Below are 17,834 nucleotides of genomic sequence, written 5' to 3'. Positions count from 1 at the left end.
CAGCCTAACCCCACTTTGGTGGTGACTCTACACTGTTATAATATCTCCCTCACACATCAGAGTGTCTGCTCCTTGTTTTGGTCCGTATTTCCAAAGGTTGTTATACCAGAAGCAAGGGGATATTTCTCATTGGTTTGCTTGCTTCAGTGTTCCATCAGAGAAGCAAAGACTTAATTATTTATGAGATAAAGTTAAGTAAAATCGACAATCAGAATATCCTTGGGACTAAGCCATGCCTACCACTGCAAAATTATCTTTTAAAATGAATTTAACTTATGCGTTCTAAACTGAATCATATTCACCTAAACCTAAAAATACTCATATAATCTCACTTTCCCTTTTCTGAAAAGGAGATTAACATTAATTTTGAGGAAATTTTTTCAGATCTATCTTTTCGTAATCTCTCCTGGTATACACATAAAGAGAATTGTTATGATTAAATAGGCATTGAAATGGCCTAGTTAACTTTTAGTACAACATTTCAAGTAGGGAGCGAAGACTAGTGAAGCTATGAGTTTTGACCAATAGCTTGGGTTCTGGTAAAAACTTTAGCATATGGCCCTCAAAATTGGTTTTAACCAATAAGTAGCATTTGCTATACACAAAGTTGAAAGCTCATCTATGTATTTCAGTAATGCTGTTACAGCATGAAATGCCATCATAGCAGTGAATGCAAACTGCTCTGGGAGCACAGAGCTAAATACCTGCTGTGGAGTTAAGTAGCCCTTCACAAAAGGTGCAGTGTTTGAGCTGGGTCTAGAATGAGGAGTTGGGAGTTCCAGATGGAGAAAGGTGAAAGATATTGTAGGCAGTATGTGAAAAAGCATAGAGGTGTGACAGAGGATCTCTGCAGACCAGTAGGGAAGTTTGATGTGACTAGAAATTTAAGTGACAGGAGAAACACTGGGAGGTTACACTATGAATGCCAAGCTGAAATGGTGGTGCTTCATCCAGTATTATAGTTTAATGGGAAATAATGAAGAAGGTGTTTTATTAGGGCAATGAGGTATCAGATCTTGATGTTTGGGGATATCTCCGTGTAGATTAGAAGTTCAAAACACCAGACTCAGGGAAACCACTTACGGCTCCTACAGTTGTTGATGCCAGACATGTTGTGATTCTGGACTCACAGTGACCATGGGAATGTAGAACAGGAGACGAAGTTGGAAGGTATTTAGAGTTAGGTTATTAGCTCTGTGACAGCAGGAATCATGTGTGTTTTATTGGATTTTGCCCCATAAAGCTCTCTGTACCTGTTTTGTGATCCCAGAGTCGACAAGACCCCTTTCTTCCAAGATCCCCACCCTTTCCACTTTACTACTCAGTTTTTACTAGTTGGTCCAAATTGTTCAGTATAGTAACCCCACTCATTGTTTCTGCTGCTGTCAGATATATAGACTTAACATCAATGAATTGAGTAAAAAATTAAACTAAATATCCTCACTCATTTGTACTTTTCCATATATTTCTGTTTCATTCTGTTTGTCCATCTAGCCTATGCTGGAAGAACAGCTACATTTTTAGTGGATGTGTGTAATTAGCGCAATCAGAAAGGAAGGTACATATTATGAGATACTTTTTAGCCATTTTTAAAATGAAGTAAATGTACAAGTATGGAAACATTTCTAAGAAGTGTTTTTTTAAAAAATGAATTTATAGAATAATGTGATAATACATTAAACAGAGAAACCACAAATCAAAATTGTAGATCTTATTTTATATGTATATATTATTACCCAGATAACGGTATGAAAAAGAATACTCCAAATGGATAACGGTGTTTACCTCTCAGAGAAAGACCAGAAGTAGAGGGGAGAGGTGAATTTTTTGGTTAATCTTTACATTTGAATATTCCCCTCCCTCCCCTAAAACAAATGCAAGAAAGAGGGAGAAGGAGAAGAAGAAGAGGAGGAAAAGGAGGAGGAGGATGGGGGCCCCTGGGTGGCTTAGTTAGTTAAGCATCCAACTCTTGATTTGGGCTCAGGTCATGATCTCAAGGTTCCTGAGATCGAGCCCTGTGTTGAGCTCTGCCCTGAAAGAGCAGGGCCTGCTTGGGATTCTCTCTCTCTCTCTCTCTCTCTCCCCTTCTCTGTGCCCCTACCACACTCCTGGCTCTCTCTCTCTGTCTCTCTGTCAAAATATATAAACACTTAAAAAAAAAAAAAAAAAAAAAGAGGAAGATAAAGTAGCCAGAGCAAAATTCTTTCAAAGCAGAAAATTCCTTGTTCTGTACTTATGTTTGTCAAGAGCAAAAGAAACTGAGAAACATGACTTTTTCCAACACTAGGAGAAAAAAAGAATTTGATTTCATGAATTATTTTCATTACTGAGACTGAAGTTGTGATTGGTGAAGTAGTGCAATGAATCTGATACCCAATTTTAAACTAGAAAAATCCATATTGTAAACCTGGACCTGCCTTTGCATAGCTATGAACTCAAGCAAGCAATTTAAATTCCATGTGCATTGTCTTCTAACTCTAAAGCAGGAGAAATAATACCTATTTCTAAAATGGATGTTGGAAGAGACAAATGACAAATGCAAGCAAAAGAATTTAACTCTTTTGAATTTTATGTAAGCATAAGATAGGATGTTCTGGTATAATCTCTACCTATATACATATACTGACAGACACTGGGTATCTGTTGCATACTGTTTACCAATTTTAAATGTGCAGATTATTGTTTAAGATAATCTTGCATAATCCTTGGGTCAATATTACGGAAAAACTAACAATCAGTCCTTTCAGTTTTCTGATTTCAAAAAGCCTCCTTTCAGATTTAAATTGAATGGGCAACCATTATTTCTAGTGCTTAAAAACACAGTGGCATCCCCTTGGAAATCCCTAATTAGTAGTAGCTGTGGTCTAATTAGGTGAAAATGATAATCTAAGAAAGTCCATTGATTGTTTTAAAAGCAAGATATTGTCATTCAAGCATATTTCCAGATGCCAGTGAATTGCTGGAAAGCTGCAAGTTTAACTTTCCGCTCTGATAGAGTTTTAAAAGAGGTCAGAGTACGTTTTACCATAGTGTCTAGCAATGTGAGTTTGTGCAGACCTTTTGGCAGACATTCCTGCACACTCAAGCTAAATCAATGAATCATCCATTGTTGGCCGGCCCCGCTCTCAGTTGCTAAGAGATTTTTCAAGCATACTGAGGCTGCTTCATTCTACATGGTCTGTAAAAAGAACAAAATGTATTAAATTTGTAAATGTCTCCTCTTTCCTAATTAAAACTTTGCCCAGGACTTTAATATTTGGGGCAAAGAGAAAGTCAGTGTGTAGCTGGAGGGTTTCTACTGGGGAAAAAATAGGAGAAAACTTCCTGTTAATAGCTCTTCAGAACTATGTGTGTGGAGGAAATGGAAATATTTAAAAAGTGGACATAGACACCAAAAACAAAAACTCAACTAGGAAGGTCTAAACTCTTTTAATGAAAAATTGTGTTTGTGCATGTGTGTGTGTGTGTGTGTGTGTGTGTGTGTGTGTGTGTATTATTGTTTCAAATGAATAAGGTTTTCTTCCGGTTTTATTAAATGTACTTTAATTTTCATTTCTCTGAATCATACAGACTTTCTTTCTAATTTAGCCTATAATTTTAAAGCTTTGATGTAATAGTTTTTAAATGTAAAAATTTAAAAATACCATAAAAATAAAATGTAGTTTTTTCAACTTACTATTTATGAATGTATAAAGTTTATTATGTTTTATATATATCCTTACTGATATTTCAAGTTTTAAAATATATAATAATTGTTTTCCTTATGTTCTTTTGGGACTCTGATAATTTCACATTATTGAGAATCCCATAATTTATCATAGAGACTAGTGATTCATATGATGAGAGGAAAAGGATGTTTGGACTACAGATTTTAAAAGAGAAAGAGAAAGAGAGCATAACAAATCTTAACTTAAAAACAAGCTATTTTTTTTAAATTTTTTTTTTAAGTTTATTTATTTTTGAGACCTAGAGAGACAGAGCATGAACGGGGGAGGGTCAGAGAGAGAGGGAGACACAGAATCAGAAACAAGCTCCAGGCTCTGAGCCATCAGCCCAGAGCCCGACACGGGGCTCGAACTCACGGACCGCGAGATCATGACCTGAGCCGAAGTCAGACGCTTAACCAACTGAGCCACCCAGGTGCCCCCAAAACAAGCTATTTTTAAAGTTATTGGATTTGAGTCTGTTCTTTAGTTTCCCAGGATAAAATGCTATTCCATAAATCTCTCATAAAGATGAAGCTTTGGAGATAAGAATGTGGGCTTTGCAGTTGGACAGGCTTGAATTATGATCCTGGCTGCTCCATGTTCTAGATGGTGTGTCTTTGGGCAAGTTACCTTCTTTGGGCTTCCACTTCCACATTTGTAAAATAACATAACAAAGTACATCATAACAGGTTGCTATAGGATTCAAGTGAGGAAACGTCATAGCCTTGTCACATAGTGGGTACTCAGATTTCAGCTTCTCTAGAACTGTTGGGGACTGGTTATTGATATGCTCTTAAATGCTCACAACCAAACCTTGTTTGTTTTAAGTTGGCAATATTACTATTTGTTTTACTTCTAATTTCAACAGAGATGTATTCAGATGAGTGGATGAGAACATTGATCTCATGTTACGGAGCTTGGGATAAGAGCGCATGAAAAGTCTTACGCCTTGGCCTTCTTTCTTGCAGAGAAACAAAACGTTTGTGATTCGTGGCTTCCTGCCTCCCCTCTCTCTATGAGGTCCTCTTTTTGTGGACCCCACCTTCTTTCAAGACCTCTATTCCAACATGCCATCTCCAGTTTACTATTCACTGCTATAAAGCAGGACTTCATCGAGGGCACTTTCGTTTTAGCCAAAAACCAAGTATTTCCCCAGCCAAATGCAGAGTAAGGAATGAACTGTACCTTAGTACTACTACCAGCCCTGTTCTGTTGACTCAGAACATTACTTTTTAAGACTTCAAAGCAAGCTTACAGAAAAATAAAGACTGACCCTATTTATGTGTTTAAACTGCCTGACACCTGTGTTTGTGTAGAGGAAATAACTCAATGTCTGTACTAACAATTTGATGACATACACCCTTTATAGAACCAAGTACATTATTTTTACAGTAAGTTTTTTTAATGTCAGGGAAAAACAGTATCTTTTCCTCAGGTGTTTGAGTGTTTTCCCTCTGTAGTCTTAGATACAGTTTTAATCCTATTTCTTTTAGGTAATCTTTGTTATGCTTGATTGTAGATCAAATGGAAACGAACCCATTTGGCCTATCATTGAATTAAACTGAAGAGACTTGCTAGCATCTCTGCTCTCAGAATGATATGAAGTGGCAGCTGTGTAGAACTGATAGAGAATCTGGTAGCCCCCACATAAAAAGAGAAGTCCTAATGTAGCTGAACAGTATCCACAAAAGAACGTGTCTGTCCCTGCCCAGAGAGGATAAAACAGAGGTAAATGACAGAGTGAGGATGTAATGCTTAGGCTGTCCTAGGGCAAATGGTAGAGCTGGACATTCCCTGGCAAAAATGAAGCAAAATAAAACCCAAAGGAAAGAACTTCAGGTTTAATGCATAAAGAGATTATGGTCCCCCAAAATAAAAATTTTAAAAACCAGCATAAACTGACTTAAATTGCAGGGGTGGCATTCAGTAAGCACTACAGGGTAAAACTCTTGTGGTTTCCTGTTGGAGTTTCACTTTGCAAATACTTTTCATACAATTCAACTTGAGAGAGAGAGAGAGAAGGAGGGAGAGGGAGAATTTCCCTCACTTTCTAAATCATGGCTCAGTAGTGTGTTATAAAACACTGAGAACGGAAAAGCCATTACGTGGAATATAAAGAAATACTTGAGTCTACAATATCATTGAACTCTTGGATTCAGTTTCAGCAGACATGTTCTGTATTCCCACAAGAGTCTGGAAAATTAACTTCTATTTTTTTCTGTCTGGAGTTGCAGTTAGTGTTATTATTTGCTCCATGGCTCAATCCGGGTCAGACTGTTCTGCAGTAACACAGGTGGATGTTAAAACAGGGAATCTGTTGAAAAGATTGTGGAGGAACTGCTTCCCTAAAGCAGTTTTGGATGGCAGTTTGGTGGCAGTCAGCTATGGTAAGGACAAATGAAGCCTAGCAGTACCTTCTAGAATGGGGTCTTGCAAGGTTTGTCACCTGCAATCTTTAGGGAGAAGTTTCATGTAAAATGGGTCTTTAGGACCAGGTGGCATCCTCTAAGAAGTGGATCCTAGAAGTGGAGGTTGTTGAATTCTCTTAATATTTGTGAATTGTAATGTTGTTCTGCATGTTTCTAATTAGCCTTATTTGTGAAATACAATACGCATTTCTTAAAGGAAAATTCCATAAATCTTTTGTGTAGGATTTAAAATATTGTAGAAATTTACTGTTAAAAACTAGTTATAGAAAGATTTCTTATCCTATTGAAGGTAGCAGAAAGAATATAGTTATGATTTAAGGTATAGAAATTGTTTTGTATTACATAAAGTGTTTTATTGTCAGCAATTACACTGTTAAAATGTAACATGTAAATTTTGCCAAGGGTACATATATCTACTTGTAAGCGATCACACAAGGGAAACTATATTTTATGTGTTCAGCCCATTGAATTATTTTTCTAGTAAACAACCTAACATAAAATAGACTGAAACATCCATTTATTTTAGCAACTATGTTAAATTACAGATTAATGGTCCAAAGTAAAATTTGAACTGATTTAATACATAATTCAGCATTAGGGGGGAAAATAGATCTTTTTCCAACTGAGAATAGACATTTTTTTTTTCTTTTGTGACTAACTTATTTTCCCCTTAACAGGTTTAGGACATGCCTGAACCACAGCCAGCCTTAAGAATCCCTTTGTTCAGAAATGTTCAGTGTTATATTGACTAAGGAGCAACTTGGGGGTTGAAAAATAGATCAGTGTTTCAATTTCTGACTTTAGACTATTTTTAAAGTGCGGAGAGTTCCAACTGAAAAATTGCAAATGCTCCAGGACACCGTGCCTGGAAATAAGATTCCTGAATAGTAGAGCTTGGGGATGTTTAGGCGGCCCTTACAGAAATGAGCCTTCAAGTACATTTTAAGTACACGGTGTCTCGCACGTTTTGAATGGTTCTTCTCAGATTTTTCTTGGATATAACGATTTCATTTTGTTTTGCTTCTTTTCTGTAATTCTGTTTGTTAAACCCAGGAGTTTCCATGCCCAAGGGAAAATTTTCCTCAAACTTGCTATCATTCCTCTCCAGATCAAACCCCAGAAGCCCTAGGGAGGGTCCCAGCTCACTGCCGACTCACAGATTCCCTTCTTATCACTTGGAACAGACACTCCTCTGTGGGCACATACACTGCTGTCTTAAGAGAGCAGATATCGGTTGAGGTTAAACTAATATTTTTTGGAGCAAAAACAAGAATCCTGAGATTTTTATTGGTTAATTGTGTTTTCTAGAAATGGAACTTGAGGTCAGCTGTATTTACCAGAAAATCCAGAAAAGCATTTGATATCTTGGTATTTGTAAGAAATTACAGATTTCAGAAGAAAATATCAAATTAATCTGAGTCTGAAACAGTATGGGAAGTTCATATATACTATCTTTTCAAAATATTTTGTCAATAAAAAATTTGGATGGCCATCTCATTTGTTATTAGGTGAAAGACGGGATTGAGGAGAAAAAAAAATTCACACTTAGACCCTAGCTGGAAAAGAGAAACAGGAAGTGAATTTTTTTAAAAAATGACACTTTCAGGGAACATTAAAAAAGAACTAGGTACAGAACAGTTTATGAAAACATTTTCTTTCAAATAAGATAATAGTGTTTCTTTTTAAAAATTTATATGTGGGGCACCTGGGTGGCGCAGTCGGTTAAGCGTCCGACTTCAGCCAGGTCACGATCTCGCGGTCCATGAGTTCGAGCCCCGCGTCGGGCTCTGGGCTGATGGCTCAGAGCCTGGAGCCTGTTTCCGATTCTGTGTCTCCCTCTCTCTCTGCCCCTCCCCCGTTCATGCTCTGTCTCTCTCTGTCCCAAAAATAAACGTTGAAAAAAAAAATTTATATGTAACAATATCTGATTCTATAGCTAAATGAAAGGAATTTTAAAATAGCTCAAAAGCTGCTTCTCTTAAAATTCAAAGTAAAATTATATTTCAGCCTCATTGCAACCTTTTTTCCTTAAGGTAGTTATGAACCATGCCCTTCTGTATATGCTTTAAAACTGTCGTTAGTATTTTGGATATATTTAGTAGTTCTTTTCTGCCCCATGAAAAGTGAATAAACACAAATAAAAAGAACCTGTTGGGGCACCTGGGTGGCTCAGTAAGTTGGGTGAATGACTTCAGCTCAGGTCATGATCTCACAGTCTGTGAGTTCGAGCCCTGCGTTGGGCTCTGTGGTGACAGCTCAGAGCCTGGAACCTGCTTCGGACTCTGTGTCTCCTCTGTCTTTTCCTTCCCCCTGCCCCCCTTGTGTTCGCTCTATTCAAAATAAATAAACATTAAAAAAAAATTTTTTTTTAAAGAACATGTCAATAATGGAGGATTTCACTTTCAATGAATTTCAAGTTTTCACAGTAGTCTCTCTTCTCTCTTAGGAGCTCTAGGCCTGTGGAAAAAGGGAACATTGTCATTTTATTGTCAGATGGCGTCAACACAGTTTATTATCATAGGTACTTTTAAATACCCAAAGGCAGTTTCTACACAGAAATTTACTGATGAAAGAGTAGCAAGTTAGTGTTCTGAGAAGTATTGACTTTTCAGCTCATTGTTCTAGAATTGTATAGATAAAACTTTAGAAATCCCAGATATTTGCTTGCTGTGTCTTTGAAGAGTATAATCGCATTGTGGGTGTGGATGATGTCTCTGCTTACATTTTTATGTTTTCCATTTTTGCATCCTCATGCTGCTGAAGGAATAGAAGACAGCTTAGTAGGATATATAAAATACAAAGTAGAATCAATCAGAATACGGATAAAGGAAGAAAATAAGAATAATTGCCATCGGGAAGATCCAGGAATGCAGTTTATGATACACATGGTCTAGACACTGTTACAGATGGGCTACAAATTCCACTATCAGCTTTCTACTGCCAGCAGTAAGAGGTGGACCTTGTAGGTGATTCAGTCTGAGGACACAAAGATGCAGGCAAATCAGTTAATGAGAACTGATAGTGTTCTTACTACTAAGCTCAGAATTTCCTCTTGGGGCCCCATGTGACCAGAGTGTGATGAGGTAAATACCATCATCTATCACTTTTCTGTGGTAGGTGCAACTCACTGAGTTCAGTATTACAGTAGGTAAACTCTCTTGATTTGGGTGTACATTTTAGTATTTCTGGAAGAGTAGTAGACTGTGTGTTCTTCAGGCAGTCCTCCCTGATTGTTTTTAATAAATTGTGCCAATGAGCACATGATTTTATTATGAAAAAGTAGCAGAGATACAGCAAAACAAAGCCAAGATTTTCCTGAGCAAAAATTTTGGGTTTACTCAGGCACATGGACCAAAAAACAAGAACAAAAAACAAAAGTAGGCCTTCACAGCTCCCTAGTTCTGTTCCATTATTAACAGGGCTGACATAAATACCATCTCTAAAAACTGTGAGGTCCTATGGGGCGCCTGGGTGGCTTGGTCGGTTAAGCGTCCGACTTCGGCTCAGGTCATGATCTCACAGTCCGTGAATTCGAGCCCCGCGTCGGTCTCTGTGCTGACAGCTCAGAGCCTGGAGCCTGTTTCAGATTCTGTGTCTCCCTCTCTGTCTGCTCCTCCCCTGTTCATGCTCTGTCTCTCTCTGTCTCAAAAATAAATAAACGTTAAAAAAAAAATCAAAAAAAAAAAAAACAACTGTGAGGTCCTATATCTACACTCCTTATGACCAAAATAAAATCTCAACAAAACATGTATTAAACATGTCTTGAACTTGGGTGATACTGTCTCCTTGCATTGACTTCAAGATGAACTATTTGAAAACTGCACCCCCAGGCAACTAACAGATTTAATTTCTCCCAAATTATTACTTATAAGACATATAAACAATGGAATAACTTTGGATTTAGGATATTTGAGTTACAAATATTTGAGTCGTTTTTTTTTTTTTTTTTTCTGTTTTGGTAATTATAGGTTATAAGCTTGTCTTATCAGGCCATTCCTAGTGAGAGGTAAAATAAACCAAATCAGGAAGCTTGGCTTTCTGCTGTCTATAGCACAAGAACAAGAATCTATTTCATCCAAATAGCATCCTCTCTTTCCTAAGTAAAAAGTTGCACGTGGAGTACAAAATTCAGGAACTCTTTATTTCTTTTCCTCGTGTTTCCTGAAAGGAGCCCATTGCACTGAACCATTCTGGTCCTCTGATCCTTGTCAGCAAGTTGCTAATCCTGTTGTTGGTCAGCCACATTTTTTAGTGGATTTGCAGGTCACTTTACTCAAAGTAGGAAGCAGATTCTACCTTTCTCTCTTTGCTCAGCAAAGCATGCCCCTGTGTTTCCTCTTTCCTTGTGGAATGTCTTGGGACAGGTGGGTGAGGTGAATATTGGTGCATTGGGTTTTAAAATGACATTGGCCCAGCTCATGGATCAAGTTGTTCTCAGTTCTGATTGGAAAGCAGGAGACCTTGCCAGTTCTACAGTTAGATTCTTACCAGGGGACCCCGTATAAAGTTCATATCTGATCCCCATTTCCTTTTGTTTCTTCCTAATTAGCCATAGTGTGGAGAAGAGGATGGGGTAGTAATTGATACCCCTCACTGCTTGCAAATAAGGCAAGGACACTAAGGTAGGATTAGGCTTGACCAGACCTAGAAAAGTATGTGACAGTATATTCTTTTCTGTCCTTTGACTTCAGATGTAAAGTTGGCCAGAGTTTCTTTTCTCTATGGTAAGTAATAAAGATATTTCTTGGGGTTGTTGTTGTTGTTGTTGTTGTTGTTGTTGGAAGTTAAAAGGTCTAGAAATGTCAAGTTCGGTTACACATTCTTTTGCCATTACTGCTGAATTATATTAGCATAACTGTAATAGAAATTTTAGGTATTTTACTCCTGGTGATCCTGCTACCTGAAATATCCTCCTTAGGCCCTCCCCGCTTTCATTTTCCTTTTGGAGGGCTAATTCCAACTTTAGCTAGAATGTGAGTTCTCTGAGGTCAAAGAGTTCATCTTAATCATTCTTGTATCCTGTCATTCAGTTCATTCATCCCTTATGTATATATTCATTTAAAACAAACAAACAAAAAACAACTAACTTGTTGGCATCTCCAGTGTGGTAGACTTGCACCAGGTCCCACAGTGATGTAGCCACCAACATGAGAGCAGAGATGCTGCCCTCACAGTTTCTGGTAAAGCCCCTCATGACAAAAGGATTTCAACTGAGTAACTAAAACATTGAGCACAGGGCCTCATGGCATCTGTCACTCAGCACACATCTATTCAGTGGATGAATCCATCAGTAGTGATGGAAGTGGCACATAGTCAGTGTCCTGAGTTTTTTGTACGGATCTTATGGATTCCAAGACTAGAATTTAATACAGAGTGAGTAATTAATATTCAGTAAATAACATTTACTGTGGGTAGGGCACCATGCTAAGTGCTTTATATATACCATTTTCTTCATCACAAAAACCCTGTCAGGTACAAACAACTTTTAATGTCCATTTTACAAATGAGGAAACTGAGGGTCAGAATATAAGTAACTTGCCCAGTCAACTAGCAACTATCAGAACAAGGATTTGAATGGAGTTGTTCAATTCCAAAGCTAGTGAACCTAAGCATTTTGCTGTACAACTTCCCAGGGGTTATCTATTTCTATTCCTTTTAGTGAAACTTGGACCAGTGGGACCTTAACAAAGAAGCCATCTATCAGTCAGGAGACCAAATATTCCACATTAAAAGCAGATAAAAATAGCTTCATCAGGAGCACAGTGAAGGTCATGCTTTTTTTCTTTTTTGTCATTTTTTCAGAGAGCCATTGATGGTCTTAGAGTGGTAGTATATACCAGGACTTTCCTGAATGCTACATCCAGCTAAGCTAAAGAGGAGTTGCCTATGGATTCTTATAATGAAATTTCTATGAATTTTAATATAAAATGTAATTTTATAGTTTACTAAGGGATCTAATGATTCTGGACAACACATTTAGAAATGGAATAAGGGAGGGGGGAAGTGAGACAAATTAAATATATTGTTCCCTCCCACTGTGCCTCCAACTTTACTTCTTAGGGGAAACAGTAAAGATAGGTTAAAATTATGTAATTACTTTTCATTCAAACCATGCAGATTATTTCCATAGTCTCATAGTTTATGACATTTACTGTCTATATAACTTGTATTTACAGAGCTAATGTTCAAGAAGCAGTTTGGGTTTTTTTTTCTTAACAATAGTAGCCACAGTAACAATACCTAAAATTGTTTGCTGTGTGCCAGGCTTTGTGCTGAAGCTTTTACATGCATTATTTCACTTTATCATCCCCGCAACCCTAGGAGACAGTTATAATCTCCACTTTAAAAACAAGGACCCAAAAGTTGGACAGATAGAGTAATAGCTCAAGGTCAAGGAACCAAGATTTGGAGAGGTTGAGGATTGTCTCAGGGTAACCGACCTAATAAGTGCCTGATTCCAGCGTCCATGGACTCAGTTACTCTACTGGCCCACCTTCTTGAGAGGTTAGCCTGACTGCTGGCTAAACTGCCATCAGGTAAAGCCTTGCAGTCCATACATAGGAGTTTCCCAGGGCAAAGTGATCTGGAGAAGAGAATGACCCATTTTCCAACTTGATAATACTCTCATAAAGTGGTTTTTAAAATGAGATAGTCCTCCTAAAAGCAAATTATTAAGGAACACCCATCATTGAAATTATATTTAATACCTATTTACTACTTATTTTCTTCTAAGAGGATCCTGGTTTCCTTCTCCAGGCCTGAATTTTATGTTTTTTCCCAAGCCATTCTGAATTTTTGTTTGCTTCAGGTTAGAAAAGCTCCCTGGGTATAGCTGTGGTTCGATGTTTTCAGCTGCTTTGCTCTGTGCTGATGGTTTTGACTCCTTCAGTAAAGGTACGCTGGCCTACCATGGCTCTCTTATATAGGAGCTCAAATAGATATTGCAGAGGAGAAGAATCACAGCAGTTATGAATTGTGTTTCTGGGTCTCTGTAAATTTTAATATAATGGTTACATTTTCTTATTAATCATTTTGCTACAGGTTCATCTCCTAAACACACTCCAGAAACACACTGCTGCATAGTTTCAAATGGCCTTCTTAATTAGTTTCCAAGCTCTATTAGAGTTAATAGCTATATCAAAGCATAGCACTTAAAAAAAATTTTTTTAAGTTTATTTATTCTGAGAGAGAGAGAGAGAGAGAGTGAGAGAGAAAGCACACACAAGCAGGGGAGGGGCAGAGGAAAGGAGAGACAGAATCCCAAGCAGGCTCCAGGCCATCAGTACAGAGCCCATTGCAGGTCTCAAACTCATGAACCGTGAGTTCATGACCTTAGCTGAGATCAAGAGTTGGCCACTTAGCCAACTGTGCCATCCAGGTGCCCCCCAGAGCATAGCATTTTAAATAACATTTAAATAAATCCTAAAGGAGTTTTATCACACTTAATAGTCTGTTCCCTTTCATGCCATTGTCACCAAAATCATCAAGAATCATTATACTTGTTCTTACAGAAGTATTTTCTAGACCATCCATTTATTTGTTAAAGGGGAGGATGTTGGTCCTCACTGTTTTAATGAGAAAAAACAATCACTTGAGTTAGGAGAAATTACAGAATGTTGTCACATAGGTTCAGGTAAGTAAAGTTACAATGTTTTAGTGTCTGGGCTTGAGCCTTTTACTTCTAGCCAGTAAAGCCTCCAGGAATTTCTCTTTTGCTGTAAACAGTTAGAAAACTGGACCAATTATGTGAAACACTAGTTTTCAGACAATGTACAAGAAGAAGTATAGGACTGTGATCCTTAAAGGGATGGAAACAAATGAAGTGAGATGTCCGGTTGCCCCAGGTCACTGTCTGGAGTCAGTTTCCAGAGAGAGGGGGAACAGAACAGAGCCCAGGGATCTTGCTGAGTCCACAGGACAAAGATCAGAGTATGGGGAGATCAAGATGGTAGAATTTTCAGGACGAAGTACTGGGGGTGAGGGAGCTTCATGAAGAGAGCATTCTAGACATCTGCAGAATTGTTCCTTCAGTCTTGGGCTGCAAATTTATTAATCTATGCATACTTAAGGGCAACTACTTAACACTGGAGAGAGAAACACTAGAAAATAGACCAAAAAATTCCTGGAACTCACAATACATGGGAATAGTTCATATTCATATCAGCCAGCGTAGAGAGATCTCAAAATATGTATATGAATGAGAGAGACAGACAGACAAAGGAGAGAGTCAGTAGTGCAAAGGGATCTTATGATGAAGATTGGAATAAATGGCCAGAGAAGTCAACATGGACAATGTAACCAGTGACCAGTGGGAATATGACCATTTCAGCTATGACAGTGCCAGTGATCAAGAATCTAGGACCATGGTGACATGATTGTATATCCTGGAATATTCCAGCACAAGACTCTCTATAAATGCTCAGTGTGAATGTTGCCTAGAAAGAAAGGTGGCAGGGTGCCCTAGTGGCTCAGTCAGTTAAGCGTCCGACTTTTGATCTCGGCTCAGGTCATGATTTCATAGTTTGTAAGCTTGATCCCCACATCTGACTCTGTGCTGGCATTGCAGAGCCTTCTTGGGATTCTCTCTCTCTCTCTCTCTCTCTCTCTCTTTCTCTCTCTGCCCCTCCCATGCTCTTTCTCTCTCCCAAATAAATAAACTTTGAAAAAAGAAAAAGGTGGAGAAGAAAAGGAAAGACCTAAATTTAACTTAGTTTGAATTTTAAATGATTAAGAAGTTACTGGATTTGACTACATGTATCTGAATTGTTTTCTGTCTCTAGAAAATGTGTTCAATTATAGGAAAATAAAATCATTTATATATAACAATTTGTAGTTTTTAAAATTGTCTACTGGCATATTATTTAATGTCATGGGACCTGATTGATCATCTCTGAAATAGGGAAAATAATATCAACCTCATACAACTGAATAAGATTTCAAAGGATAATTTATGGTGGTGGGGGGGGCATTTATACATTTAGAAGAAAATTTCCAGTGTGAATGTTAGGTAAGCTTAGGTTTTCTTGGGTTATTTTGTGGGTTTTTAAAAATTTTTTTTAATGTTTATTTATTTTTGAGTGAGAGAGAGAGAGGCAGACTACCAGGGGGAGGGGCAGAGAGAGAGAGGGAGAGACAGAATTGGAAGTAGACTCCAGGCTCTGAGCTGTCAGCACAGAGCCCAACTTGGGGCTCAAACTCACAAACTGTGAGATCAGGACCTGAGCTGAAGACGAACGCTTAACCGACTGAGCCACCCAGGTGCCCCAGGTTATTTTGTTTTTTATGTGAGCTCTACACCCAGCACAGGGCCTGGATTCATGACCCCCAGATTAAGAAAGAGTCTCATGCTCCATGAGCCAGCCAGGTGCCCCCAGGCTTAGGTTTTTAAACCAATGTGATTTCTGTTATTTCAGGAGGCTTGCTCTGGCTACCATGAATATGATAACTTGAAGAAAGGAAGGCCATTAGGAGGAGACCAGTTAGGAGGCTTTGTTCAGACAACAGGGAATGAGGCCATATTTAGGAAATTGCCGTGTTTTGGGTTCAAGAGCCATTCCAATGGTACAAATGTGAAGAAGGGTAAGGAATTAGGGAGGAGTCAGAGATGACTCCAAGGTTACAGGCTTGATGACTAGGAGGACAAGGATGATATTAACTGCGTTCAAAAGTAAGGATGTCAGCAGGTTTGAGAAAAAGATGAGTTCAGTTTAAAGCACACTGAACACTGAGTACAAAGATGCCCTCCAGAAAAAGAAGTCAACAGTATTGTAATGGTTAAGAGTGAGGGTGTGCTGTGGCTCTGGAGGCAGACTCTTGGAAAAGTTACTTAAGCTTTCAGTGCCTCAGTTTCCTTTTGTGGAGAACAGTGGTGAAAATAGTGCATACTTCATGGATTTGTTAGAAAGCTTGAGTATAAAGTCATCCAGGAATACTTAGAAAGGCACCATCTTTGAATGTAGCTACTTTGGCCACTGTTGGTGGGAGGATGGTACAAAGGGCATGAAGAAAGGGCACTTCCCACTGCTGTGGATGACAAGAGATACAGCTCTGAACATTTAACTAGCTGGTGACTTTGAACAAGGGATTCAGCCAGACCCTCAGTTCATGTGTGAAAATGAGGGATTAGGTAATTCTCTGTAAGGCCTCTTAGAGCTCTTACCATTGTGTGATTGTGTTGAGGCTGAAAGTAAAATTTGTCACAGATAAACCATAATGGAAATAATTTATTCACAGATAATGGAGCAGTCAATGGTGTTCATCGCATTTTTGAGTACCTGTGTGTCCGTAAGTCATATTTTTGCATTTAAAGCACATTAGAAATTTAAACATGGTAAAGGTAAAAAGCTTTTTGAAATTTGCCTCTGGAGATTTTTTTTTTTAATTTAGAATTTCAAGTGTGCATTGTTCTAGTGGCTTTTCTATTTACCTGTCACTGTGAATTTTCTGCAGAGTTTCTGGTAAATGTATGGAGTCTTCTCCTGTTATGCTTGGCTTAGTGATGTCACAAAATAGCTGTCTGGACGCTTACTTCATCTGCAAGAATAGGGTTTTTAATTTGCCAGGATTTTCACTTGTTAAAAAGGGTCTCAGTCTCCATAGACAGGGTATTAATTTGCTGTTTTTAGATAAGCCTTCTAGAGCAGAATGCAATCCTCTTCCCATTAGGTTACTAGAAATTTTTATTAATAGAAACATGCTAAGCACATAAACAAAGTTAAGATTTGCATGTGGCATACACAGGGGAAAGTTTATGAAGGAGGAGCTATAAGGAAAAAATACCAAAGAACTCCCTCTTAATAGCTTATACCTCCCCTATCATTTTACCTTTTAATAGAGGAGGTTTTCTTCACCCTTATTTTCTTTAACCCTTTCTGGTTTTCAAAATCTGATACCTACCCATATGTATTGAACAAAATCATTTTTCACTTATGTCCTTTTTAAATTACAATATGCAAAATATGGCTGAAATAATAGGATGAAGTCCAGTTAAGTCACCTGTAAAAATCAGCCTAAATTACTTTATTATCTCATATTCATGCTGAAAACTTTCTTCATATGACACATGTTTAGTATTCACTTTAGATACATTTTCAAAATGTTCGGCTATCAGAATAAGAAATCAAATACAAAAACTGTATCACAGTTTATACTACATATTTTCCAGTTTTTCATGTGAGTAGGCTTCAAATATTAATAAGAGGAAGAGAGGTTGTTAACTTATTTGGGAAGCCAGATATTCAATTCTCAGATTACTCAAAGGTCTTATTGTACATGGGTGTGTATGTATCATGTATGTATGTTGGCGAGGAGGGAGTTATGTTTTGCTTTGGGAAAGAACCGTTTAGGGAAAATCTGGCAGACACTGTAAATAGCTATGATTTAAAATTTTTTCTTATCAGTTGAAAAATACCTGGGCCACTAACTGTGCATTGTTTGGAAACTTGTAAAAATGTGCCCACCTGGATAATGTCACAGAGGGCTATGGTCCCCACTCTTGTCTTCCGATGCCAAGCCACATGTATTCTGTAATCTTGGTTTTGTCAGATGACAGATGCTTCCTCCTTTCATGCCACAAAAAGTGAAATTCCAGCTAATATGAAAACTTTATAAATGAAGTCTGGTAATTGTACTTGAGTCTAAGAAGACAATTTAAATTTATATGTATATATAATTAATTATGTATTAATTATTTTCAAAC

General features: G+C 37.9%; 1 protein-coding gene across 4 annotated transcripts in view; it reads left to right on the top strand.

Moving 5' to 3' along the window:
• DDAH1 (dimethylarginine dimethylaminohydrolase 1) overlaps positions 1 to 17,834 on the top strand; it is a 139,117-nt gene that overhangs the window by 56,384 nt on the left and 64,899 nt on the right. Inside the window, exon 2 of one of the 4 annotated variants that reach the window (XM_043575470.1) lies at positions 16,370 to 16,420. The exons of the other annotated variants lie outside the window; for them this stretch is intronic. Coding sequence (XP_043431405.1) covers positions 16,373 to 16,420 — 48 coding nt within the window. The 5' untranslated portion in view covers positions 16,370 to 16,372. The remainder of the gene's footprint in view (positions 1 to 16,369; positions 16,421 to 17,834) is intronic. 4 annotated transcript variants of the gene reach the window in all.

This window comes from Prionailurus bengalensis, chromosome C1 (assembly GCF_016509475.1).
Source record: "Prionailurus bengalensis isolate Pbe53 chromosome C1, Fcat_Pben_1.1_paternal_pri, whole genome shotgun sequence".
Taxonomy (NCBI): Eukaryota; Metazoa; Chordata; class Mammalia; order Carnivora; family Felidae; genus Prionailurus; species Prionailurus bengalensis.
The sequence above is the reverse complement of the archived record's forward strand: the minus strand, read 5'-3'. Positions and strand labels throughout refer to the sequence as shown.